This window comes from Podarcis filfolensis (genome assembly GCF_964270895.1).
Source record: "Podarcis filfolensis genome assembly, chromosome: 13".
In the NCBI taxonomy this organism is placed as follows: Eukaryota; Metazoa; Chordata; class Lepidosauria; order Squamata; family Lacertidae; genus Podarcis; species Podarcis filfolensis.
Window position 1 is genome coordinate 36,419 of NC_139615.1, and position 26,946 is coordinate 63,364.

The 26,946-nt window shown below is 54.3% G+C and overlaps 1 protein-coding gene and 2 long non-coding RNA genes across 6 annotated transcripts; 2 read left to right on the top strand and 1 right to left on the bottom strand.

The window, feature by feature from the left end:
• Positions 1-238: 238 nt before the first annotated feature.
• On the bottom strand, positions 239-14,806 carry LOC310746743 (glypican-6-like). Of its 4 annotated transcripts, none has more exons than XM_083580727.1 (10): positions 14,393-14,806; positions 12,164-12,322; positions 11,322-11,632; positions 9,954-10,034; positions 8,673-8,838; positions 8,071-8,201; positions 7,046-7,186; positions 6,391-6,527; positions 5,685-5,860; positions 239-1,198 (listed from the first exon to the last, which is right to left on the bottom strand). In XM_083580727.1, exons 1-10 carry the CDS (start codon positions 14,640-14,642, stop codon positions 915-917), a joined length of 1,836 nt encoding a protein of 611 aa, XP_083436853.1. In that variant the 5' UTR covers positions 14,643-14,806; the 3' UTR covers positions 239-914. The 4 variants fall into 4 exon arrangements, with proteins under 4 accessions (XP_083436853.1, XP_083436854.1, XP_083436856.1 ...); XM_083580728.1 differs by having other exon boundaries at positions 14,426-14,805; XM_083580730.1 differs by lacking the exon at positions 14,393-14,806 and adding an exon at positions 13,977-14,165.
• Positions 1,129-3,776, top strand: LOC310746746. Its single transcript, XR_014540792.1, has 3 exons — positions 1,129-1,259; positions 1,917-2,771; positions 3,699-3,776. It is a non-coding gene; the product is annotated as an uncharacterized lncRNA (long non-coding RNA).
• A 270-nt stretch (positions 14,807-15,076) lies between the features above and the next one.
• LOC310746745 lies at positions 15,077-19,337 on the top strand. The gene is made up of 2 exons (XR_014540791.1): positions 15,077-15,620; positions 16,740-19,337. It is a non-coding gene; the product is annotated as an uncharacterized lncRNA (long non-coding RNA).
• Positions 19,338-26,946: the final 7,609 nt, after the last annotated feature.

The window sequence follows — 26,946 nt, forward strand, 5'->3', positions numbered from 1 at the left end:
GTGGGGGAAGAAGAGCAGGATCTGACCCAGCCCTCGCTCTCCATCCTGTGTTTGGGGTCTGGGCAGGAAGGGGAAGGGCAGAATTGCAGAGCACAAGCTCCCACACTCCCCTCAGACCCTTCCTGGAAGCCATGAAGTGAGGGGGGGGGCAAGGAGGCCACTGCCAGAACCCCAGGAGACAAGGCAGAAGCAAGGAGGCCGCTGCCAGAACCTCAGAAGACAAGGCAGAAGCAGGACATCAATAAATTAAATATTTTATTATTCCATAATTTAAGAAAAAACAGATCCAGAAAATAAGACAAATTCCTTTGTGCTTAAAAAAGGGGGCTTCTCAGTGCTTTGGGAACCCCCTCCCCAATGCGCTCGAAGGTCCACAGAAGGATCGACAGCCTATGGGGTGGGGGCAGAAATGTAAGTCTGGTCCCTGCCCTAGTTGGAGGGGGCTGCCTCTTCACCTACAAGCTGCTAGCCCCCCTCCTCTGAGAGGGAGAAAATAGGGGGCAGCTGTCTGCCCCCCTCTCCCCCTTCCCTTCACCCACCCCACCCCCTCTTAGATCCCCACCAAAAAGAGAGGCGAACTCAAAGGTATAGAAAAGAAGTGAAAGTTCATTGCTAGGCCTCTCCTTACAGCCCCCACTTAAAAAAAACCCTGGTTTCCCTCCCCAGGTAATAAAAAAACCCACCCTACAAGACTTGACTCCCAATCCCCCCCCCCGCCTCTCTTTGTCATTCCCATAAAATTAAACCCCCACCTCACAAGTGAGTGGGGGGTTTTGCATGGGGGAGAATGAGAGCCCCAATCCAGCCCCCCTTTGACTGGATGCAGAGGGAGATTCCCCCCTTCCTGGTGGTGTTGGGGGAGGGGGTGATGCCAGAGGAAGTCATCCATTTGAGATGCCAAACCACTGTGGGGGTCACCAGCCCCCCAGCAGGAGGAGCAGGAAGAGGGGGGAAAAGACCTTGGCTTGCAAAGTGGCCCCTGTGGGGGGCAGCCCAGCCCTACTGCTTGGCCGCCCCCCACTGTGGTTCTGTCGGGAGGAGGAGGAGGAGCCCTTCCCAGGCCGCTCCCTGCGAGGTGGGCGGGCATCAGAAGAAGGGCGGGATCCCGCGGGGGAACCCCCAGCCCTCCCTGCTCCAGCCCCCAAGGCCGGCCGGTCCTCGCTGTACCCAGCACCTGATCCGCTCCCGCCGTCCTCATCTGGAACAGAAAAGAGAGGGGAGGGTGGAAAGGTCTCGTACTCTCAAGCGCCAATCTGCAGGTGTTACGGAAATTACGGGGGGGGGGCGACACATCTTTGAAGTTAAATATTACAAATATTATGCCTGAATATATCCTTCCAACTGGACAGCTCAGGGAGGTCACCTAGCTTTAAAAATAATATAAAATCATCTCCTTTCCCAGTTCCCCCCATTCCAAAGCTATTTTCCCCTGGCAAAAGGACTCCAGGAAGTTCTCAGAGGTGACAATTGCTGGGCTCATTGTTAGCCAAAGGAAGCCAAATCTCATCACCTGACTCGCCTCAGGCTCGAGACATGCAAAGGAACTTCTATTGTACTTTTGGGTGGTGGGTACTTAAGACATATTTGTCTATGCTAATCTTATACCTGAGTCTTGCCCCGCCATGTCTGCTTATGCTAATCTTGTACCAAGGACTTGTCTGGACATGTTTGCCAAGGTTAACCCCTCCCCTTCAAACTGTATTCTGGGATATGGTGGGAAAGTTTTAAACGTCTTTGTCACCCCATCCTCGGGGTTCAAAATTTGCTCTTTGAACCTATTGCGCAATAAACTTTGGTCTACAGCTATTTGCTCCGGTTGGCTGGACTCCTTCCTTTATTCTGCAGGGACCCGCGGGCTCTGCCCGACCAGCTGGGGGACTGAGCAGCCTCGCACCTAGATCTTTTTCCTAACACAGGAAACCCAGCTGACATTCCCACAACCATGGGGCAAATGGATATGTGGATGAGCCCTCGCTGGGAAGCCCCTGCCAGAGAGGGACGGGGGTGGGGCAGGTTGCTCCCACCCCTTTCTGTCTAGGCACCACCAACTGATTGCTAGACAGCTATGCTGGGGGTTGGGCTAGATGACCCTTGGGGTCCCTTCCAACTGTACAGTTCTGTGATTTTAAGAGCCAAAGGCTTCCCTAGGAGCTGGGGTTGGGGGGGAGTGTTGGAGGGCTTAATTTATTTCCCCCCTTGTAGGTGCAAGGTCAGTCAGCTGTCTTCATCAATGGTTCCCATTTGGGAGCCATATGGCCCAAGCCCCCCAGGATATTGCAAGGTGGGCACAGGTGAAAATCATGTAAATGGGGGGCCAGAGCGCGAGGTTAGGGGGCCACAGAGGGAAGTGAGAAGTGAAGGGGGGGACTTTAAAAAAAAAATCCTGATTGGCTGGCTATCCTCTTAGCCCATCCCAAGTGGGGGGGGGGGTCCTGGCTTGTTTCTGATGTGAGAGGGCGGTCGCTGAGGCTCCTGTTTTGACCAGCAGAGCCTGCAATCCAGAACCCCAGGTCAGGCAAGTGGGGTGGTGGGGTGGCACTGGGGAGGGCTGGGAGCTCCAGAGCTGCTTGTTGCTGCTGCCAGTGCTGGGCCCGCTGGCCGCCTGGGCCTGACTCTGCAAGGCGCAGGGTGCAATCCACCCCAGTGCCTGATGGATCAGGGCCTTTAGATGTTGCCAAGGGCTGCAGGGCCAGTCGGCAGTGAAATCCACCCAGCACCTAACCAAGGGGGCTTGTCTGGTGCTGCTGACTTGCAGCTGGTAAATAACTACCGTATTTTTCGCACCATAGGGCGCACCGGACCATAGGGCGCACCCAGTTTTTAGGGGGGGAAATCAAGGGAAATTTTTTTCCCCCAGCCCCAAAGAGCAGCGTACAGGCTGCGCACAACCTCTCCTTGCCGGAGGGGTTGCGCGCAGCTATGGAGTAAGCCAAAGCAGCTAGCGGCATGGATCCCGCTCACTGTTTTAGCTTCCCCTTTAGCCCCGTGCAGCCTCTCCTTGCCGGAGGGGTTGCGCGCAGCTATGGAGCAAGCCAAAGCAGCTAGCGGGATGGATCCCGCTGGCTGTTTTGGCTTCCCCTTTAGCCCCGTGCAGCCTCTCCCTGCCGGAGGGGTTGCGCGCGGCTATGGCACAAGCCAAGGCAGCGAGCAGGATGGATCCCGCTCGCTGTTTTGGCTTCCCCTTTAGCCCCGTGCAGCCTCTCCTTGCCGGAGGGGTTGCGCACAGCTATGGAGCAAGCCAAAGCAGCAAGCGGGATGGATCCCGCTCACTGTTTTGGCTTCCCCTTTAGCCCTTTGCAGCCTCTCCCTCCCGGGAGAGGCTGCGTGGGGCTAAAGACTCCATAGCCCCCTGCAGCCTCTCCTTGCCGGGAGACGCTGCGCAGGGCTTTCCTGGCTTTACTGGGAGGTGGGGGGATTCACCCACCTCCCGCAAAACCGGCAGAAGCCGCGCCACTCCTTTAAAGAGATCGCGGCTTCTCCTGGCTTTTCTGGGAGGTGGGAGAAGGGACTGATGCGGCCAGTCAGTCCCTTCTCCCTCCTGTGGAAAAGCCCGCAAGAGCGCACGGAGCTTGTGTGAAGCTCTTGGGGGCTTTTCCCGCCTGCCTCCCCCCTGCATTCGCTCCATAGGACGCACACACATTTTCCCTTGCTTTTTAGGAGGGGAAAAGTGCGTCCTATGGTGCGAAAAATACGGTAAGTGTCTACTCAGAGGAAAGCCACAGTGAAGGGTGTGGGAGGCTAGAGTGTTTGATCTAGGCAGCCAGGGCTCCTCCAGATGTCAATATGTTTTTGCACCAGGTCAGTGAGGACCACTTGCTTTTAAACATTCTCCCATATATATAGAACTCCCTGTGCCCCTTTTGGACTGTATCTGTGGGTTTCCCCCTTTGTGTCAAATAACTGAGGTCAAATAAGTGTTTACTTTTTATAATACATGGAAGATGGATCTGTCTCAGGAGGTATGGACTCTCCTTCCTTGGAGGTTTCTAAGCGGAGCTTGGATGGCCGTCTGTCCTGGATGCTTGAGCTGAGTTTCCTGCATTGCAGGGGGTTGGACTAGATGACCCTTGGGGTCCGTTCCAGCTCCATGATTCTGTTTTTCTGCTCCAGCAATATTTTATTATGTTCCTATCATTTTATGTGATTCTATTTTGTATAAATTATAAACATCATTGTCAGGGACTCAGGAGCAGGAGCTCTGGGGAGAGAGGAAATGGAGAGCGAAGGGGAAGAATCCAAGGGCAGCGTAGGGGAGTATGACAGTGGCCCGAGAGATTCCATGAGCTTCTCCAGCAAATCAGAAGATTCCCAGAAGGGGGCGCCTATGGTCAGGGCAAGGGGGGGTCCCAGGGGGGACGCACCAGAAACAAGGAGACAGAGGGGAACCCCAAAGCAGTAGTGGGGGATTGGGACCAGTTTCCCCACCAGAGCGTAGTGGGGGGGAAGAGTCACATGTGTCAGGGCCAGCGTCTCCTCCAGCGGGGAGAGAGAGTGAGTCAGGGCTGACCATGCCTCCAACGGAGGGGAGGTCAGTTGCAGCTAGCCCCCCCAGAGGGGGAAGCAGTGACAGCAGCAGCAGTGAAACGGTCAGGAGGAAAGTTACCGGCTGGGCGCGCGCGCCAAGTTCAAATGTACAGGCGCGGGGAACAGCAGGAGACCCGGATGGGGAACCAGCTCCTAAAGCCCGCCGGAGGGAGGGGGAAGGCTCAGGGGACTCAGCGTCAGAAGAGGCTAGAAAGGGCGAGACCCCAACGGCCAGGCGCAACCAGAGGCGGAAGGAACTGAGGAAGAGGTGGAGTAAGGCTAGAATCTTAAATTGGTGTCAGGGGGGAGGAGACTCAGACGGAGCATCAGCGGTCTAACAGTTGAGACGTAGAGCTGCACGCTGCGGCTCTGGAAGTGAAACTGAACTTCAATAAAGACTTTTGTACTTAACCAAGAAGCAGCGTTGGTCCTTTGTGAGCTGGGACCTTGGGCAGCCCTGACAATCATAAATAAAACATGTTCTATTTACAAACAAAACATTTAAATAGCTACCTTTCTACTGGTAGGACGGGGGCAGGCATTGCCATAGCCAGGATTTTTGATGGGGGGGCAGGCTTTTGTTTGTGTTGATTTTTTCTTATTGGGAGGCAGCTGCCCCCCCCCCCCAGTCTCCCCTTGGCTACGTCTATGGGGGGCATAGGAAGGAAACAAGGTTGGAAGGGGACTACAGTCAGAAAACGGCTGGGAAACACTGGTCTACACCAGTGCTTCCAAAACTTGGGTCTCCAGCAGTTTTTGGACTACAACTCCCATCATCCCTAGTTAGCAGGATCAGTGACCAGGGATTATAACAACTGTAGTCCAAAACCAGTTGGAGACCCAAGTTTGGAAACCTGGGTCTACCTCAATGATCAAGGCACATCAGCTCATTGGTCAGTCAGTGAGTCCAAGTTCATGTTACGTTTGAAACTGCAGCTACTCTACGCTTTGATTTATCTGTATTTGTATCTGCAAAGCCTCCAAGCTGAATGTATATCTATTAGCATCATGCACTGTATTACTGAAGCCTTATCTTCTGGACCTTAAGCTGCCAGTGTGGTGACTGGAACTGGGGGCAACTCCTGCTGTGTGGGTCTCTCCTCCGATTCCCAACAAGGAGAGTGGGGAGTGGGTGCCCGGAAGGGGCTTGTGGGCCTCACCTGCATCCTGGAAGTCGAGGTCCTGCCCATTGCAGGCGCCCACCAGGCGGGAGGTGGCACTGCGTAGGGCCAGGACGTGCTGCCGCGTGGGCATGTCAGGGCGTGAAATGTCCACCTCCACCTCGGGGTTGTTGATCTGGTTCACCAGTCCATCACCCGTCACATCTGGGAGGTACCTGGGAGGGGGAAAAGGGAAAGGTGCGGGGGGAGAGCCTTTAGGCGGACAATGCACCGAGCACCCAGCCCCAAAAGAACCTAAGGAGAGCCTGGTGGCTGGATCAGGCCAAAGGGGCCCATCTGGTTCACAATCCTGTCCTCACAGTGGCCTAGTACTTCTAAGAACCCAGGAATCAAGAGAGACTGCCGTTGGACCTGGAGGATCTGTAAGAATTTAAGAAAGGCCTTGCCGCTGGGTCATGTCAAAGGCTTATCTAGTCCAGCCTTCTGTTCTCATGGTGGCTGAAAAGATGCCCTGAGCTCTGCATGGGGAAAGTCTTGCCCCACCCACTGACCAGGTTCACAGGCATGCTCAGGGGCTTGGGTGCAAATGTATCCCCAAAAGCCTCACGGGTCAAGTGCCCCCTGTCCCCTCCAGCCTCAAGGTGGGGGAGAGAAATCCAGCCACCCTGCTCCCCATCTCCCCTTGAGTCCAACCTTGTCCTTTTCTCCCTGCCTGCACCCTTAGCGGAGTCCAACCCCACCCCACCTGCCCCTCGCCTGCCCGTTCCAGCAGCTGTCCTCGTTGGTGACATCAGCGGCCACCTTCTCGTCACTGCAGAGGGCGTGGGGAAGCATCACCCAGAAGCGCCGCATTAGACGCAGCTTCTCCTTCACATCCGACACCTGGGGGGGGGGGGGAGAGAAGGGGGTGGAATTAATTCGTCCAGTCCTCCTTTAAAGCAATCCAGGTTGCAGTCTATCACAGCCTCTTGGGAGAAGGCATTCCAGAGATTAATGCAGAAGGGCTTCCTTTCCTCTGCCCCAAATCTTCTGACATTCCCCTTCATAGGATGCCCACAAGCTCTGGCATTAGGGGTGAGGGAGAAAAAGCTTTTCTCCATCCATTTTCTCCACAACTTGTATAATTTTATAAACGCCTATCTCTGCGGCTTCTTTGCCCTTTCTCTAAACTAAGAAGCCCCAAGTGTTGCAACAAGCTGTCTGCTTGTTCTTATACACACCACGAGATGCAGGGTTGTGGTGCTGAGTTGTCACAGGGTGGACAGGGCCCCCCCCAAAGGGCAGCATCTCCTGGAATGCAAAAGGCTAAGGCTGACAAGGCAGAAGAGGCGCGAGTTCAAGGCTGAGCTCTGGGACGTAGCATGCAGGTGGAGCCGGGGGGGGGTCCCTACAATACCCACCAGCCTGTCCAGGTTGGTTCCTGCCGCGGTTGTGGGCTTCTCCTCGGGCAAGTAAGTGCGGAAGCGGCGCTTGGCCTCCTCCCGGGGGGAGCGGCGAGAGCGGGCGGGGGCTGGGCGGGGGCTGCCACAGCTCTGGAACACCTGAGGGGAGAAGAAGGCACAGGTGACCCCCACAAGCACCCCAGAAACACCCACACTCTAAGCTGCTCCCTCAAGTCCGCATGTAGGCCAAAGGCATTCTGCTGCCAGAGCTGGTAGGAGACCAAAGCTCAGATAGGAGATTCAGACGGCAAGGAAGGGGAAGCGGACTCTGTTCTGGATGCTTCAGTGGAAATTTCTGCATTGCAGGGGGTGGGCTAGATGGCCCCTTGGGGTACCTTCCAACTCTGCAGGTCTACGATTCTATAACTTAACCTCAGGAAGGACTTTCTAAGGGGAAGAGCTGTGGGGCATTAAAAGAGACTACTTGGGGAGGTGGTGGGCGGACTCTCCTTCTTCAGAGGGTTTTAAGCAGAGGTTGGATGGGCATCTGACAGGGAATCCTAGGATTGTAGGGTTGGAAGAGAACCCCCAGGATCATCTATCCCAACCCCCTGCCAGGCAGCGATCACAGCTAAGCATCCCTGACAGATGCCTGCCCAACCTCTGCTGGTCTGTCTGCAGGTTGTTGGCATCTGTCTGTCTCAAGAGATAATGGAGTGCATCTCCAGGGGTGAAGTCAAACCACTGTGCTAGTGCTGAAGTGACCTCCCCAGGGCGCAAGCCAGGGCCGTGTGCCTGGAGGTCCTGGTCTGCCCTGACGAAGAGCCCCCCCCCCCTTTCAGCCTTGCTGATGGGTTCCAAAGGAAAGCAGAGCAAGATGCTTGGCTGCAGGAGATGCTGGAATGAGGCGTACAAAGCGCCATCCAAGCATCTTGGGGGCTCCACTCTGGATTTGTGTCAGGTGTGCTCCTGAGCCTGCCTGCAGGTGGGTTGGCATAATAAGGAGCAGAGGAGTCAGATTCTCCCTGTCCCCCCATACACACCTTGGCTGAGATTTGGACACTGTGCTCCTGCAGGAACATGATCGCCTCCGAAATCTTCACTCCAATGGAGTCAGCCGCCAGTTCGAAGTTAAAGGGCCCCCCGAGGCGCTCGGCCAATTGGGTCAAAGCATCTGGGAGGGAGAAAGAGGGAGTGGGCCAAGGGGGCTAGGTTGGGGCAAGGGGAAAGAGCCCCCCCCCGCCCAAAGACCCTGTCTACTTGCACTGAGCGGAACAGCCAGCCAGACTCAGACTTTCATCTTGCCTTTCTACCAAGAAACCCAGGCTGGCATTTGTTTTGGTTCCCGCATGGCAGGGGTTGGACTAGATGCCCCTTGGTGCCCCTTCCAGGTCTACCAATCTAAGAAGTCCCCTCTAGATATATGGCAAGCTGACCCTCAAGGCCTCCAGGGAGCTCCCCGGCTGATCAGAGATTTCTCCAGCTGAAGCCCAAGACTCGGCTATGCCCATTGCACCACTCTGCCTCACAGTTGACTAAAATGCCACTTGAGGGCAAGCTCTCCCCTCGTCCAACCCTGCCTCCTGCCATTTCCCACTGCCAGCCTTTCCCCCAGCCCCCCCTACCCCCCCGGGGGTGTGCTCACCGAGAAAGCGCTCCCACTCGGGGTCCAGCTCCGCTGCGCTGGCAAAGCAGCCCTTCATGACGTTGAGGCAGAATCCGTTGCAGGGCTTAAGGGCCGGAGTCCCACGGCAAAGTGGGCAGTAGGAGAGGCGCATGTGGGCACGGCGGCACTCTCCGCTGGGAGAGAGCTGGGGGGAGAAATGGGGGGAACAGATTGAGCATTTGGCAGCCCGAGGATTCTCCCAGGATGGCTGCAGGCACAGAGGAGGCGCAGAGAGGTCACCCTTTGGAACCCCCTTCCTATTGACCTTCACTGCATTCTCCATTAGGCAAACCTGGCATTTGACCCTCCCTGTCATCAGAGCTCCGATGTTTTGCCCACTGTCTAGTGCAGGTTCCCAGGGACAGAGGGCCGAGGTGCCAGAAGCACCACCTGTGTCAGGAACGCTCTCCCAGGCGCATCCGTTGCCGGCTTTAGGGCAATTGCAAGGTTTGCAGGAGCCTTGTGGATCAGGCCAGTGGTGCCTCCAGTCCAGCCTCCTGCTCTCTCAGTTGGCCAGCCAGAGTCCCCCAAGGGAGACCTGCAATGGAAACTCTCTGCATGTGCTCAGATAAACTCTTTGTGATGGCAGCAAAGGAAAAGTGCTCTCTGCATCGTCCATTACATCCCCCACCCGTCTCTCTTTTCTCATGTCTACAGATGAAACCCTCAGCAGAACATCATAAGATCCTTCTGCATCAGGCCAAAGAGGGACTTCTGGTCCAGCTTCCTGTTCTCATGGTGGCCAAGCAGATGCCTGCAGGAAACCCAGAATCAGGATTCGGACGCAAGAGCCACTCTCCCCCCTTGCAGTTTCCAGCAAGTGGTATTATTGAGAAGCACCACTGCCTCCAATTGTGGAGCCAGAGTAGGATTCCTGCACTGCCCTTGGGGATCCCTTCCCACTCGAAGTTAACGGTTCTGTGTGAAGTAGTCCTTCCTTTTCCCTGGAGATATTTGCAAGCCAGAAGCGACTGATCTGATATCCTCCCAACATTGCTGCTCCTTCGGAGAGGACTTTGGCAGCAATGTGGGGTGTGGGGAGAGGGAAGGTGGGGGCAGTGGAGCAAAGCTGACTGCTAGGGAGCACCGCTGGGTGGGGGCAGGTAGTAATAATAATAATAATAATAATATTATTATTATTAATATTATTATTATTATTTCCTGCCCATCTAGGCTCCTTCCCTCTAGCAAGATGCTTGCTTGCAGAAGTGTAACCTTCTTCCCAGGCAGGGGGCAGCTCACCCATGTCAGGCTTCTCACCTTGACTGCCTGGACCACCACGTCTCGTCCGGTCACCAGGCCCTGGACAAAGGCTCGAGCAGCAATGAAGGCGCGAGTCACCTGCAGGGGAGCAGGACAGAGCGGCCAGGAAGGGCAGCTGAGCAGCTGGACACATGCATGCATGCACACAGCCCAGGATGGCCCACCCCTGAGGCAAGGTGAGGCGGGACCCACAGGGGCATCAGATCCGGACTCCAAGGAATGCATGGCCCACTGCTGCCACGAATGTGGTGCACTCCCTGGAGGAATGTGGTGCCCTCCACCCAATGCTGCAGTGGCCTCCTGGCCAATTGGAGGTGCTGCTGGTCTCTCCCCCTGCCTTGTTCCCGATGTAGATCTTCATCCCCAGCTCATTCCAGCTGTAGATCTTCGCTCACCTGCCTTCTCTGGGCAAGAGATGAGAGGCAATTTTGCATTTTGCCTCAGGTGCCAACATGTTGGGGGCCAATCCTGCACCACCCACCCACACCCGACCCTCCCACCCACCTGTCCCACAGTCATGCAGGCTGCCATACGCCCATGAAATCCCAGATATGTCCTCTTTTGGGGGGCCAACAAGCCCATCCGGGGGAATTTTTACATTTTAAAACAAAGGTTCAGGGTTGGGGGGATATTTTTTTATTTCTGGGTTGTGCAGTTTTGTTTGTTTGTTTGTTTGTTTTTGGCTCAGGTGCGGGCTGCTGTGCACACCACGGCCAGCCCAAGCAACTCAGGCTGTCCTCTTTTTTGCTCTTCAAGATATGGCAGCCCCACCCATGCAGGAATGAGTGTGTGTGTGTCAGTGGCTGGGAGCTGGATCTATGGGTAATTCATTGCGCCCAGAGTTGGTGGAGAACTCAGGCACAGCTGGAAGCCAACTGTTTATGCTCTTGATCCTGCACACAAAGTCAGGGACGCCTCAGTCAACATTTCTGGACTCCTTCCAGCCCGAAATTGCCTTTTGCCCCACAGCTGAGGGCTGACATGAGCCCCAGAGAAGAGGGGGTCCCTGTGGCCTGAACCCATCCCTTGCAAGTGCATGAGGAGAGAGCTGCTGGATCAGGCCAGGGGCCCAGCTAGATGCTCGTAAGAAGTCTGCCAGCAGGATCCAAGCACAATAGCCTTTCTCCCCTCCTGCTGCCTCTAAATGTGGAGGCAGAGCAGGGTCAGTCCGGCCAGTGGCCCTGAGAGCTCTCTCCTCCTCTGTGCATCTGTCCAATGCTCTTTGGAAGCCCTCCAAGTTAGTGGACATCCCTGCCTCATGTGGGAGGGAGTTCCATGGGTTCACTATGGGTCACATGAAGAAGCAAGAGGGTGTTGTGGCGTCCTATGGAGGGTGGGGAGAGGAGGGCCAGGGGGTGGACTCACCTGCACGCGGAGCTGGCGGGGGCTGTCCCCAAAGGCCCGCAGCCCCTCTGCCTGGTGCCCCACACACTCCAGGTAGCCTTCGGTGAAGCTGTACTGGGGGTTGAGCAGGGGCAGCATCCGCTCCAGCAGGCGGGCCCAGAAGTCGCTCAGGGCCTCATCCAGCCCAGGTCGTGCTCCCTGCAGGTGGCGCCGCAGCTCCACAAAGAGCCCCTGGAAGAGGCGGGCATGCTGGGCATAGAGGCGCCCATAGGAGCGGGTGAACATGGCTTGGAGGGACTGCTCTGCCCCTGCCAGGAGCTCCCGGAAGAAGTCTGTGGGGGCAGGGAGATGTGGGGAGGAAGAGGAAGAAGGAAAGGAAGAAGAAAAGGAAGAGGAGGAAGAAGGTAGCTTGAGCCAAAACTCTGCCTCCGAAAAGGAGCCTTCTCCTGAGCATGTGCACATTGCGCTTCCCTCACTACTGCCCCCCTTTGGGGTGCAGGACAAAGGCCTCCAGGCAGCCGCAAGCTGCAGCGCCCCATTGCACAACTTAGGGGTGCAAAGCGGGTGTGCAGTTGGGTGGAAATTGGAAACTAGGAGAGTGGGGAGGCAACAAGCCAAGTTGGGGGTGGCAGACCAGCTTCCTCTGCTGCTCAGGGCAAAAGGCCCCCCACCTCACCCCAGAAGCTCCCTTGGCCAAGAGGTGGACCCCCCCTGCTTTCTTAAGGATCCGGAGCAGATTCTGGCATAGAGTGGGGGATAACTTTCATCCAGCCCTTCAGGCCCTCCAGTGGGTTGGGGGTCCCACAGCCTCTGGGGTTTCCCAAAGGGAACAGGGAGGTGCTGGAACCCTCCCTCCACCTCACCTTGGAAGCGGCGCTGGCGGGAGCCTAGAGTGCTGAGCAGGAAGCCAGCTGCCTCTCCCACCAGGCCCTGGAGGTCCCCCCGGCTTTGCTCACTCAGACGCTCTTCTGTCTCGCTGGCGCAGCAGGTGTACTCCTGGGGGCAGATGCGCAGGTGCTCTCCTGGGAGGGGGGAAGAGGATTGCTGTTAGCCTGCCTGGCCCCACAGCTGGAGGGAAGTGCTCCCCACCCCTCATGGGGGAACAAAGGCGGTGGCAGCCTCCGCAGCCCAGCATTGTAGAGTTGGAGGGGATCCTGAGGGTCATCTAGTCCAACCCCTGCAACACAGGAGTCTCAGAGAGTGGGGTTTTTTGGAGTGTGTGGCAAAATTGCAGCCAGGAGCAGTTTCCACATAAACACATGAGAGTGGTGGCCTAGTGGTTAGCGTGTCCATCTAGGACCTGGGAGAGACCAGGGTTCAAATTCCCCCACTCAGCAACCTCCAGAGCCAGTCACTGCCTTCTCTCAGCCTAGCCGACCTCACAGGGTTGTCGTGAGGAGAAAACGGAGAGGAGAAAGAGAACTAGGGGCATCACTGTGAACTTGCCTGGAGAAAAGGAGGTGGTCTGGAGGTACAATAAAGAAGCTACGAGAAATGGAGGGGGCTGGGGGTGCTCCTCCTTGCTAGCACAGGGGATGCCCCCCCAACTCCACAGAACACGGAGAGCCCTTCCGGAGGACAGGAGAGGTGGAGAGGGGCTTCTGAAGCGCTGAGGAGGCAGAGAAGAGGCAGCGAACGGGCGCGGGGGGCGATGGCTGCCTGTGAGGGGTCCCTCGGTCGGGGAAGCGTCCCTCCACGAGGCTTGAATGGACTGACGGAGAAAACGTCCCGTCGGACTTGGGAAAATGGGGGGCTTCTCCGCAACTTCTGCCCGAAAGGCCCAGAGAAAAGGGGCAATGGCGCGAGGGGGGAGGGGTGGCGCGAGCCCTGCTGCTCGCTCTGCGGCCGCCTCGTCCGGGCGAGGGGGGCGTGGGGGGAGCCTTCCCCGCAACTTCCTTCCGAGACCCGGAGAAGAGGGGCGGTGGGGACCCACGCGAGACGCCCCTCTCCCTGATCCACGTCCTGGAGACGGCCAGGAAAGTTTGCTGCCCGTGCCCCCAGCGGTGCCAGGACGGGGCGCCCGCTTACCGGAGATGAGGCTGGGCGGCAGCGAGGCGAGGGCGAAGCCGCGCCCGGCCAGCGCCTGCCGGCTCTCCGCGCAGCTCCGCGCCGCCCCGCGCGTCTCTCCGCCAGCGGAGGCGGCGGCACAAAGGAGCGGCAGGAGGAGCAGGCGCAGCGGCGCCATGGAGGGAGAAGCGCCCCTGCGGGCGAGGCCGGCCAGGGAAGGAGCGCGCCGCCGCCGCCGAGAAGCGCGCAAAGGAGCGCAGCGCGGCGCAGCAAACGGCCGGAGACAATGGCAAGGGCCAGCCCGCGCCCGCCGCCGCCGCCCGGCCCTAGCGCCGCCCGGCCCGTCGGGCGAGAGACAATGGGGGCCGCGCGGGGGGCTCGGAGGGAGGGAGGGGTCCTAGCGCCCCCCGCCTCTCCTGCCGGGCCAGAGGGGCGGATGCAAGACGGCGGGGGCGGGGAGAGACTGCGATCCTGCGGGGGGGGGGAGCGGGGGCGAGGGACGGAGGGACCCAGCTGCTTCCCCTCTGCTGGTCCGTGAGTGACAAGGCCCCTCGCCAAGGCGCGTCGAAGCTGCATCAGAGCGACTGGGTGGCTTCTGTGCTGGGGGCTGGACTAGATGACCCGCGGGACCCCTTCCCACTCTACAAGTCTGCGATTCTATGCTTCTACCTGGGGAGACCCAAGGAGATTCGTCCACGGAGTCCTCTCCGTCCATTTCCGTCCAGCCAACTGCTTCTGGGAGTCCAGCGGGGGCAGCCCTCCCCTCCCTGCCTGTCTGCCTGTTTTCTGCTAGGGCTTGGCACGCAGATGCCTCCTGCTGCCTCTGATCATGGAGGCTCCATTGTGCTGCTGCTCTGGCCAATGAGCCGCCGACGCTGGCCAGACCCACCTAAAACATTCACCTCCGCAGCCTCTCATTCTCCACACCTGGGCGACGAATTATAGACTCGTAGAGTTGAAAGGGACCCCGAGGGTCATCTAGTCCAACCCCCAGCCACTGAGAAGCTGGAGCATGTCCAGAAGAGTCGGCCAGGGTGTGGATGGGTGACCTCTGGAGAACACCTGAAACAATTGGGTGTGTTTACCGTGGAGAAGTAGGGAGACGGGAGAGGGCTCACCCGATATCCCTGGAGGGTTGTCAGTCACGCAGAAGACAGAGCGGGACAGGTCACATCCAGGCGGGTGGCCCTCGCTGCCTCCCCTGTTTGCCTGCGTGAAGAAGGACTTCCTTTCATCGGTCACGAATCCTCCAGCCTTCAGCTTCAATGGATGCCCACGAGTTCTTGTTCCTGGAGAAGGAGAGAGGAAAGTTCTCCGCTGTCTCCACGTTCCCATGCCATACACTAGTTTATACACTTCTATCGTCTTATTCGCCTTTTATAAACTATAAAGCAGCCTTTCTTCACAGGGGCGTCATTTGGGTTGCCTTTCCTGAACCCCCTCCAACTCTGCAACATCCTTCTTGAGGCGAGGCGAACAGAACTGGACCCAGCATTATTGCACCTGCCGTCGCGCCCGAGGTTTTTGCTATAAGCGCATTGCGATGCTTCCTGGGGCGGGAGCCGCTTCCACAGCGGAGCAGGCGCTGCCTTTGCTGGAAGTGCTTAAGGAGCGGCTGGAGCGAGGCCTGTCGGGAATCTGTGGGGGTCGCATCCTTCCTGTCCCGCAGGGAGCTGTCCTGTGCGTGACCTCACGTGCCTCTTCCAGCCCCGAGCGAGCGAGCGAGCGCCCGGCTCTGGATCCCAGGGGAGCGGAGGGGGCCCGGAGGAGTCTGCGGTTGCGCTTCCCCGCACAAGCGGCAAGGGGCGCTGCTGCGACAGGGAGGACCCAGCGCCGGAAAGTGCGCTTCCCCCGTAGGAGAGACGTACAGTATTGGAATCACAGAATGGCAGAGTGGGAAGGGACCCCCAAGGGCCATCTAGTCCAGCCACCTTCATTAATGCAGGAATCACAGCGAACGAATTCCTGACCTCTGTTTTTAAAACCTTGCAATGAATCACAGAATCATAGAATCCTAAGGTTGGAAGGGATCCCCAAGGACCATCTAGCCCAACCCCCAGCAACGAAGGAATCACGGCTGACGGGTGCCCTCGCGACTTCTCTTGAAAAGCCTCCAGAGAGAAGAGAATCCTCTTCTGCCTTTGCCCGGGCAGCCCAGGAGGACAACCTCTGGGTAACGAGAGAAGTGTTGAGTCGAGCCATATTCCACGCGGAGCAAAAGCTCCCGCTGTTCCTTCGAGAGTCTGCCTGGGGGGTTGACTGCCTTGCTTTCAGTGGATTAACGGCCCCGTCCTCCTTCCCTATGTTGTTGTTGTTTAGTCGTTTAGTCGGGTCCGACTCTTCGTGACCCCATGGACCAGAGCACGCCAGGCACTTCTGTCTTCCACTGTCTCCCGCAGTTTGGTCAGACTCATGTTTGTAGCTTCGAGAACACTGTCCAACCATCTCGTCCTCTGTCGTCCCCTTCTCCTTGTGCCCTCCATCTTTCCCAACATCAGGGTCTTTTCCAGGTAGTCTTCTCTTCTCATGAGGTGGCCAAAGTATTGGAGCCTCAGCTTCACGATCTGTCCTTCCAGTGAGCACTCAGGGCTAATTTCCTTAAGAATGGATGCGTTTGATCTTCTTGCAGTCCATGGGACTCTCAAGAGTCTCCTCCAGCACCATAATTCAAAAGCATCAATTCTTCGGCGATCAGCCTTCTTTATGGTCCAGCTCTCACTTCCATACATCACTACTGGGAAAACCATGGCTTTAACTATACGGACCTTTGTTGGCAAGGTGATGTCTCTGCTTTTTAAGATGCTGTCTAGGTTTGCCATCGCCTTTCTCCCAAGGAGCAGGCGTCTTTTAATTTCGTGACTGCTGTCACCATCTGCAGTGATCATGGAGCCCAAGAAAGTAAAATCTCTCACTGCCTCCATTTCTTCTCCTTCTATTTGCCAGGAGGTGATGGGCCCAGTGGCCATGATCTTCGTTTTTTTTAATGTTGAGCTTCAGACCATATTTTGCACTCTCCTCTTTCACCCTCATTAAAAGGTTCTTTAATTCCTCCTCACTTTCTGCCATCAAGGTTGTGTCATCTGCATATCTGAGGTTGTTGATATTTCTTCCGGCAATCTTAATTCCGGTTTGGGATTCATCCAGCCCAGCCTTTCGCATGATGAATTCTGCATATAAGTTAAATAAGCAGGGAGACAATATGCAGCCTTGTCGTACTCCTTTCCCAATTTTGAACCAATCAGTTGTTCCATATCCAGTTCTAACTGTAGCTTCTTGTCCCACATAGAGATTTCTCAGGAGACAGATGAGGTGATCAGGCACTCCCATTTCTTTAAGAACTTGCCATAGTTTGCTGTGGTCGACACAGTCAAAGGCTTTTGCATAGTCAATGAAGCAGAAGTAGATGTCTTTCTCCTTCCCTATAGTTTGAAGTAAGGCGCTGAGCGATCCTACAGCCGATTAAAATGCAGGGGCGAGGGGAACGGGGGCAGGAAGAGATGTCGCCCCTGCAGCAGCTTGGCTCTTCTCCACCCCATGGAAGCTCAGCCTTGAGATGGGGAGGGGGATATACTGCTTGAGAAATCTCCCTCCCACAAATATTATGCAAGTGGGAGGCGCCCCCTGTTGGAAAGTGAGAGTTGGAAAATATATGCCTATTCTGCAGCAGCAGAGTTCAGCGCAATGGCGATTGCTCCAGGCACATTTAAACTTAGTTAGATTTCGTCACCTGCCTTTAAACAAACGCTTAGGCTACAATAAATCACACACTTAACTTTGCAAATAAGGCATTATTTTACTCACAGTTGCCAGAAGTTACAGCAAACATGTCTCTATTCGCTGGCAGTAAAACAAAGAACAAAAAAGAGAGGCTCCAAACGACTTAAAAAGAATAGTACTTTGTTTCCTTACGAAAAAGATCATGCAATATTAGGGTTAGCAAAGATGCAGGCTTTAAAATCTCCCTGAGAAGCAGGGCGCAGAGGCTGCTGAGAGCCGACTCAACCCTTGCAGCCTGAGGTCTTATATCCGCTTAACTCTTTCATACATGGAAGTGTGGGGCAGTGGCCATATATTGCAGCACCCTCAGTATCCATTGCTCTGGGAAGTATGTTGTGACTGTGCCAGGGAGCGAGGTGCCCACATGGGGGCCACAGACATGGAAGGAGCAGGTGAGCTCACTGGGGGGGTCTCCTCTCCCAGTACACACACCCCAGCACCACCAGACACGCAAAGCATTAACCATTAACCCAGCACACCATTAAAATGTGAAAGTCCCTCCCCTAGGAGGAAGCAGTGGTGGTCATAAAAGATTAGACCAATTTATGGAGCAGATGGCTATCAATGGCTTCTATCCGCAATTGCTCTGCTCTGCCTCCACCGTCGGTGGTCGGGATCTTGTGTTCTGAATCCCAGTTGCTCAAAACCGAGGCACGAGAGAGTTGCTCTTGAGCTCAAATCCTGCTTGTGGACAACTCTTTGGCCACTGTGAGAAGGAGATGCTGGACTGGATGGGCCACTGGCCTGACCTAGCAGGCTCTTCTTACATTCTTCTGTACAATGGTACCTCGGTTTAAGAACAGTCCTGTTTACAAACGATTTGGTTTACAAACTGCGCAAAACCTGAAGTAATGTTCCTGTTTGAGAACTTTACCTTGGTCTAAGAACAGAATCCGAATGATGGAAGGGCACTGACAACGGGAGGCCTCATTAGGGAAAGTGAGCCTCGGGTTAAGAACGGTTTTGGTTTAAGAACAGACTTCCAAAACAGATTAAGTTCGTAAACCAAGGTACCACTGTATATACATACATATGTACATAGGAGCTGAACAAATGGATTCAAACAGCAAAAAAGGAGATTCTGACTGAACAACCAAGTCAAGCTGGATACTTTGGGGGTTGTTTTCATGAGGAAAGAGAGTCACAGGCCCTACAGCAGTGACTGTGCAGAGCAAATGCCATCCCTGGAAGCCGTCCAGGTCCCATTCTGAGGTGCACACGCCACTCATCACCGCCTGGCTTCTCCTGCATCCGGGAAGGACTTTGCCCCAGGGAGTGGTAGGGAGAGGTTCCTTTCCAGCACTCGTGTGAGCGGGGTTGTGGGGGAGAGAGACGCCTCCGTCCAGGCCCCACATGCAGCCTCCCAGACCTCTCTGCCCAGCCCCTCCTGAGGACTCTCACCACCCCCCCCCCCCGGATCCAGACCTGCTGTGCACCAGCTGTCAAGGGGAAGAGCCTTGGCAGGTGACTGCCTCTTCCCAGCCTGGATAGAGAGATGGGGGGTGTAGATTTCTTGGGATTCGAATGCAGTGCACTGTGCAACAGAGTCTTGCTGTCTGATCATCCAAAGATCATATGTGGTGGACCTGTCCCAAGGTGAAAGACTTCTGGGAAAAGATATATAATGAATTGAAAAAAAAATTGAAATATACATTTATAAAGAAACCAGAGGCCTTTCTTCTTGGAATAACAGGTTTGGAATTGCCCAAGAAAGATGTTAAATTATTTTTGTATGCCATAACTGCTGCTCAAATTTTACTAGCTAAAAAGTGGAAAACACAAGAATTACCAACGGTGGAAGAATGGCAGATGAAGATGGTGGATTTTTCAGAGCTAGCTGACCTAACCAGAAGAGTCCGCAACCAGAAGGAGGAGTACCAGGAAGAATGGACTAAATTTAATGATTACTTAGTTAAATATGTCAAGTTAAATTAACTGGAAACAGCTTGCAGTTACTCAATTGGCTTAGGATTTTATATAAGTTAAGTGATGAATTAATATGTTTAATTTCAAAACGAAAAGATCTAAGGATGTTAATGTTCAAGTTAAACTTTATAAGAACTGTGATTTGGAAAACCATTAAAAGGATATGCATTGAAATTCAACCAAGGGGAAGCGAGGAGGTCACTTAACAATGTTAATAAGTGTAATTTTTAATAAGGTTATGATTTATGTCTGTTTGTTTTATGTGTTTGTTTGTTTATAATTCTGTGAAAACCAATAAAAAAATTGGGGGGGGGGAGAAAAAGAAAACTCCATGGACATAAAAAAAGAAAAACCTTTAAATGAGAGTTTCCAAGGCATGCTTTGGTTCATGTGGTCACGAAGAGTCGAACATGACTAACAAACAACAAAATATACAACCTAAGCATAGGATGGAGGGGCTCACAGCATAGAGACCCCCAAAAGGTATATCTTCTCCCATAGACAGCCTTTGCATCAAGCAGGAATCAAGCATGTCTCTGCCTGCCTGCTTCCAGCTTTGCTCACACACTGTTCTTCCAGTATCCTGGCCAGGTGAGCAGGTGAGCCCACCCATTAGCCCACCATCAGTTAACTGCAGCCCTGGCAACCCAGCTCCTTCCTTTGGGAGGCTGATCATGGTGCTTAACTCCCTGGCCAACAGCCTTTGTCTAGACAAAGGGAATGCTTAGGGGGCAACCAGGGCTTAGGAAACTTAACTGACCAGCCCAGCAATGGAATCCTCCATTACATATTAACCCTTGCTGGATCCGAGAATCATCGCCTTTCTTGTAACCCAAATCCATTGGTTTGGGTCCTCCCCTCCAGAGCAGGAAAAAAACAAGCTTGCTCCCTCCTTCATGCAACAGGCCTTGAGATATCTGAAGAGGGCTATAATCTCTCCTCTCAGTCTCCTCTTTTCAAGAACCACAGGAATCAGAACACCATGCAGACTGACACCCCCATCTCCACCCCCCAAAAACTCACAACAATGTGGAGTGATGGGTCCTAGCTTACATCAAAATGAAATCAAATCAGAAACCATACTCTTAAAGACCTATACAGAGCTCTTCATCTTAAGCTGTGTGGGTTCTTGAAAACTTGCACACTCCTACTCAGACAGAAACTGACCCACAATTTCAAAGAAAACATCCCTTCCTTATTTTATTCAAAGCAATTTGCAACTTCGGAGTGGCCAGGAGTGTGAGGCATCCCTGCGAAGCATTGCCAGGACATTTCCAAGTGGGTGGGGGGACATCCACGTTGGGCTCTGCTTGGAAGTCTTCGCTACGTGTTTTGTTTTCTTTATGGCTATTCAGAGCAGTCCAAGCCACAGTCTCCTTAGCGATGGCTTTGCGGCAAACTGTTTCCAAAGGCTGAGCCCAGCTGGGTGCTTTTGCCTGGGACAAATGCTGCTCAAAGCAGAATTTCCTCCCGCTGGTTTCCTGTGGCCTTCCCAGGCCAGCCACTGCTATTCCTGGTGGTCATGAGCTGAGGCATCAAAATTAGAGTATTCTGGGAGGGGGGAGAGAAGTGTGTGGGGGGGTGAGCTCTCCATCTGGTGGATTTGAGGGCAGGAAGACCCAGCCAGGGAGAAGAGGAGCAAACTCTGCACAGAGCAGCTGGGAGACGCACTGTGTCCAGCCCTACCTACTCTTGCTGGTGCCACACAACAATCCCCACTCCACAGTTGAAAGCATTGGATTGTTTAGTGCGGCAGCACCTGCACTTTGGAACTCCCTGCCAATTGAGAGAGAGCAGGCGCCTTTGCTCTGGCAGAGGGCCTTCTCGGTGGTGACACCTGCCCTGTGGAACTCCCTCCCACCAGATGTCAAGGAAATAAACAACTACCTGGCTTTTAGAAGACATCTGAAGGCAGCCCTGTTTAGGGAAGTTTTTTTTAATGTTTGAAGTTTTATTGTGTTTGATATTCTGTTAGGAGCCACCCAGAGTGGCTGGGGAAACCCAACCAGCTGGGATTATTATTATTATTGTTATTATTATTATTATTAATAATAATATTTTCCAGCGCCTGCTAAAAACATTCTTGTTAGACAAATGTTTAGAAATGCTGCTGTGCTTCAACTTGGAGCTCTTTTATTAGTTGTGTTCACCAGCACCCGGTATTCAGACCGCAGGGAGAAGGAGGAGGCCGAGTGCAGAGCCCGTCTCCGCCATCCCCATTCCCCACCTGGTGCGCAAGTGCCGGCATCAGAGCAGCAGGAGCAGGACGCCCGCGTAGCTTGACCTGGCCCAGCGCACAAGTGCTCAGACGCTGGGTGGGGGCAGAACGCATCCTGTGACATCATGCCATGTGTCCCCCAATCTGGCAAGTCAGCGCCCCTGGTTGTGTTAATAAAGACTATACACAGCATCTTCCTTCATACTGTGGAACACTTAACACCTGTATTTATATTTCAGTACTTTATTCCCATCTTGTTCATTGCATTTACTGGCGATGATCTTATCCTTTTATATTCTTCTTCAAAAGATTTCAGGGCCTGGTTGAAGAGGAGCATTTTTGCCGGGCACCTAAAGATGGTTAATGATGTGTTTAAATATTATTTTCTGGTCTTATTCTTATACTTTGTCTCACTTGTAATAGAGTTATGCTGTTATTCTAGAGAATGCACTGTGTGTGGATTGCAAACAAAAAATAACTATGTGGGAGTCAGAGCGGGGTTAAAAGTTATATTTCCTGTTGACTCAGAAATAACCAATATCTGTACTCCTGGAGACATTCTTATTATTCTGTATCTAGATATCATTTTTTCAAAATAAAATAGAGCATACAAAGAAAGAAATGCTGGTGTGAAACTTAGTATTTTAACTTTTTTGTATGCTTTAACATATTGTGAATTTTTCCCAATTTCACTGTTTTATATTTTATTGTTTTTATTTTTATGTTTAATCTTTTTGCAAGCTGCTTTGAGAGGCGCTTGCTTTTACCATCAAGCGACATTTTGTGAAGCAAGTCAGCAGATACCTCCCCTGTGGAGAGGAGGCTGGTCTCCCACATGCAGCACCAAGGAAAGGACTGCGAGGTCTTCCTTGCGGAGGCTCCTCTTAGCAGCAGAGATGGGCCATTTGGGGAAGGACCTCACCACCCACTGTGGCAGAGCACCCACTTTCCGGAAGGAAAGCCCCAGTTCAACCACCGCTGGCATTTCCCGGTGGGAAAAGGCTCCACCCCAAACCCTGGAGAGCAGAGGAGACTGAGCTCGTAGGAAAAGAACTGAAAATCAAGCTGCCGAGATCATGAGGCTGTTCTACAACGGAATGCAGTGTGCAGTTCTGGTCCCCTGGCCACAAGAATGATATTTTGGAGCTGGGAAAGTTTCAGAAAAGGGCCACTGAAAGGGTCGTGGGGAATGAAGTGACTTCCCTGAGAAGGAAGGTGGCAGCGTCTGGGACTTTTTAGTTTAGAGAAAAGAATAAGAGGCGACACAATAGAAGTTTGTAAAATGATGCCTGGCACAGAGAAAGAGGACGAAGTTTTCCTTGTGGGCATCCAGTGAAGCTGAAGGTTGAAAGAGGCAGGACTTCTTCATGAAGCACGGAGTTAGACTGTGGAACTCCCTCCCTCAGGAGGCCTTGGGTGCCTTTAGCAGAGGACTGGGCACATCCATGCAGAAGGAAGGGGCTCAGGAGGGCTGCTAGGCCATGGCTTGGCTCTGCTTCCAGATTCCAGTTCCTGGAAGCCGCCGGAGTGGAAGGAAGAGGATGCCTGGGCTCGGATGCTGGGCAAATGGGTCTTTGGCCGGATCCAGCGGCCAGGCTCTTCTAATGTTCTTATGTTCTTAGAAGGCCTGTCTGGAGCCATCTGTGCCCTGATCTTCCTCTCCTGCTCCCCCGCCCCGCCCCACAGCAGACAAACCCCTCAGCGCTATAATCCCTTTGAGGGATTAGAAGAGGACAATCGGAAAGAGACTCGCCATCCGACGCCCTGCCGGGAAAAGGATTAAATCAAGTCTCGGGAGGCTGAGCCCAAGGCGGGCAGGAGGAGGAGGCCCCTCCCGGGACTCCTTCGAAGGCTGGCGCTCTCCGTCACTGGAGCTTGCCCCTGCCAGGGAGACCTTGGCTGCTATTCCTGCCTTGCAGGGGGTCGGGCTAGATGACCCTTGGGGTCCCCTTCCAACTCTACGATCCTATATGGAGCGGAACCACACACACACACACACAGAGCGGATGAATGAGCGGCACGGCCTCCCTCCCGCCCGGATCCCGTTCCCAGGACAAAGGCGGACAAAGGAGCCTGTGTCTCGGTGCCAGCGGAGCGGGAGGCGACCCTGGAGCCTGGGATGGGGCAGGGGAGAAGAGGAGCTGCAAGGGGAGGAGCGGCGCCCACCCCCAGAGAGGGGCAGGCAAGCAACCGGTGCCCCTCCCGCCCCTGTTGCCTCCCGCCGGGGCCAGACGGTGAACCTGCCGGGGCCTGTTTCTCCCTCTGCGTCTCTGTCTCTCTCTCTCTCTCGGATGCCTCGTCAGCTGCCTGCAAAATTGCTGACTGGGATGGCGGGCGGGGGTCTGGGCGGCTTCGACAGGCCTCCACTCGCCCTGGGGCAGCCACCTGCTTTCCCCTTCCCCCACGCAGCCAAGTCTTGACCCCTCCGGGTCAACCAAACACCGCTGGGCACCTGAGGCAGACAAGCCAGGTGCTGGGACTCTCCCCTTACCCTGGAGAGCAGAAGAAACCAAGCCTGTTGAGGAACGGTTGAAGGAGCGGAGTATGAGAGGCAATAGGATAGCCATCTTCAAATATCTCAAGGGCTCTCCCATGGAAGAGGGAACAAGGTTGTTTTCTCCTGCTGTGGAGGGTAGGGCTCAGACCCAAGGCTTCAAGAAAGGAGATTCAGATTCAGTGTCAGGAAGAACTTTCTGACAATAAGAGCTGTTTGAGAGTGGAATGGGCTCGCATGAGAGGTTGTGGACTCTCCTTCCTTGCAGGTTTGTAAGCAGAGGTTGGATGCCCATCTGTCATGGGTGCTTTCGCCAAGATTCCTGCATTGAAGGGGGTTGGACTAGATGACCCTTGTGGATCCCTTCCAACTTTACGATTCAGTGATTCTAACAATCATAGAAACATAAAGTTGGTAGGGTCCCCCAAAGGCCATCCAGTCGAACCCTCTGCAACGCAGGAATCGCAGCTGACCATGAGCCCTGTAAGAAGAGCCTGCTGGATCAGGCCACAGGGGGCCCATCTAGCCCAGCATCCTCTTCTCACAGCGGCCAACCAGATGCCCCCCAAACAGGATTGAGCACGAGAGCAGCTCCCCCCTCCTGGGGTCACTGGCAACTGGGATTCAGAAGCACGGCTGCCGATCAGAGCCCCCCCAGCAGAGCCATTGAGGGCCCTCTCTTCCACCATTAAAGGCATCCAGGTTGGTGGCCATGGCTGCCTCCTGTGGGAGGAAGTTCCACAGTTCGCACTGCATAAGGAAGGCCTTCCTTTTACCTGTCCTGAATCTTCCAGCATTCAGCTTTCGGTGTTGGGAGAGAGGGAGGAGAACTGAAGATGGGGTGGTCATCCAGTCACATCTCTGTCCTCTTTTGCTGCCCACTGTGCTTGGACCACAGGGCATGTGAGGCCACAGCTGGCCATCGGGTGAGATGTGGGGGGGTGGCAAGTTGCCCTGGCCCCCAACTGCACCAACCCCCCCACCCTTGCACGACAGCGGCAGTCAGGGCAAGTGTCAGGAGCAGGTCAGTCAGTGCAGTTAGTCAACTTTAGTCAAAGAAATAGAACATCTCAGGAGGCCAGGCTAGGGAGCGTGTCAACTCTTCCTGCTAGGTCTTGCCCCAATGAGGCAGTTGCAAGGACTGAAGGTCTTTCCCCAGTTGCCTCAGTCTCCTCCTCCCCGTGGTCCTTCCCAAGCAATCTGAGGCTCCTTTGTCTCGCTTGTCTTTGCGCTACCCTCTTAATACCTCTTCTGGTTCAGGGAAAGCAACTGGACAGGAACTGCCCCACATGGGAGGGGGAGACCCCTGCGAGTCTTCACCAGCCCCACTCATCTCTGCCTCTTGGCCTTTGTCCTCCTACTCTCCTGCTTCTGTTTCTGCCTCTCATTCTGGACTTCTTTCTGCCACAGACTCTTCCTGCTCACTAAACCCTGTTACTCCTTCAGCTTCTGATACCTCCTCACCCCCATCTTTTCCCTCTTCTCCCTCTGACCCTCATCGTTGTCTCACCACCCCTTTCCAGGCTCTGCGCCTTCTTCCCTTGGGGATTCCCCACCTGGTTCCTCCCACCATTCCTCTGCAGGCACCCACTTCATGACAACACCACTAGCATCCTTAGGTCTGCAGGGGCTCCTCCTTGCCCCCCGCCTGCCCCAACCCCAGAGCTTACCTGGTTTGAGCTGGGACCATTTTGCAGAAGAAGTGCTCTGCCACTGAGAGACAACCCTTTCCTTTTTCTTTTAAACTGGCTGGGGGAGGTGGAAGCCCCTGTCTCTCTGGGCTGCTGTGGAAAATGGGGGCTGGCGCTCTTTTGTGGGGACTTGGCCTGGAAGGTCCCTCTGTCCCTTTGGCGCCAGGCTCCCTGCTCAGGGAATGGAAAGGTACAGACTGGGCTCCGTCCAGGACACCTGGCGTCCAGAGTGGGTGCCTGCCAGGAAAGGTCCTTTGGGGTCAGGAGGAACCGTGACTCAGCAGGTGAGACACCGGAGTCTCCTCGCTCCCATCATCAACAGAGGAGGGGCCCTGGCCCCAGATCCTTTTCCAGCCAGGATTGCATCTGGGAGGTGTCAGGCTACAGCTGCTCTGCACATTGATTGTCAACTTCCAAGTTTACAATTCTGTGATTCTACAATACCCACCCTGCTGCTCCTCCCAAAAGAATCCTGAGCAGCCTTACAACATAATTTGAAAAATGCAAAAAAAGGAAAAGGAAACACATTTTCTGTGCAGCAATTCTTCTGTCCTCACCTCAGAATACAGACCTGGGTGAACAGGAATGCTTCCATAGAGTCATCGAATTGTAGAGTTGGAAGGGACCCCCAAGAGTCATCTAGTCCAACCCCTGCAATTCAAGGATCTTCACTACAGTATCCAAGGCAGAGGGCCATCCAGTCTCTGCTTAAAAACCTCCAAGGAAGGAGAGTCCACTGCCTTCCGAGGGAGACCTTTCCATTCTCGAACAGCTCATGCTATCAGAAGGTTCTTCCAGATGTTTAGTCAAAATCTCCTTTCTTTCATGCCCAAACGATGGTGACAAACACGCATCACCAAGGGGGGACCCCAAGGGTCATGTAGTCCAACCCCCTGCAATGCGAAGAATCCGTCATCATGGAGCCTCCAAGAAGGAGAACTTGAGTCTTGTCTCTCTCTCTCACACCCCACCCCCACCAGCGGTGGAGGCCGGGAGATGCCGTCTTTAAAGCACTGAGGGTGCCCTGGCCATTCAGGGATTTGCACATGCATCACCAGCACCTCTCAGTGCTTGGGGGTTTTGCAACAGCTGCAGCTTCCAGGGCAACTTCATCAGAACATGAGAACAGCCTGAGGCTGGATCAGGCCAATGACCGACCCGTCTGCTCCAGGGTCCTGTTCTCACAGCAGCCAACCAGGCGTCGGATTCACAAAGAGCATGGTCTCAGCAGGAGGACATTACAGCAGCAGGCCCCAGACTTCGTTGGGCTGCTCCCGGCTTAGTTCCATAAACTCACCCTCGGTGCTGCCTCCCTACCCTATAAAAAGCATTATTCAGAAGTGCGGTTTGCACAAGCTGCTCAGGAAGATAACAACACAGTCAAATTTGGAACAGAAATGATTAATTGCACATTTCTTCAAAACCCAGTTAAAGTATCTGAAGTATCTGTGTATCTGAAGAAGTGTGCATGCACACGAAAGCTCATACCAAGAACTAACTTAGTTGGTCTTTAAGGTGCTACTGGAAGGAAAA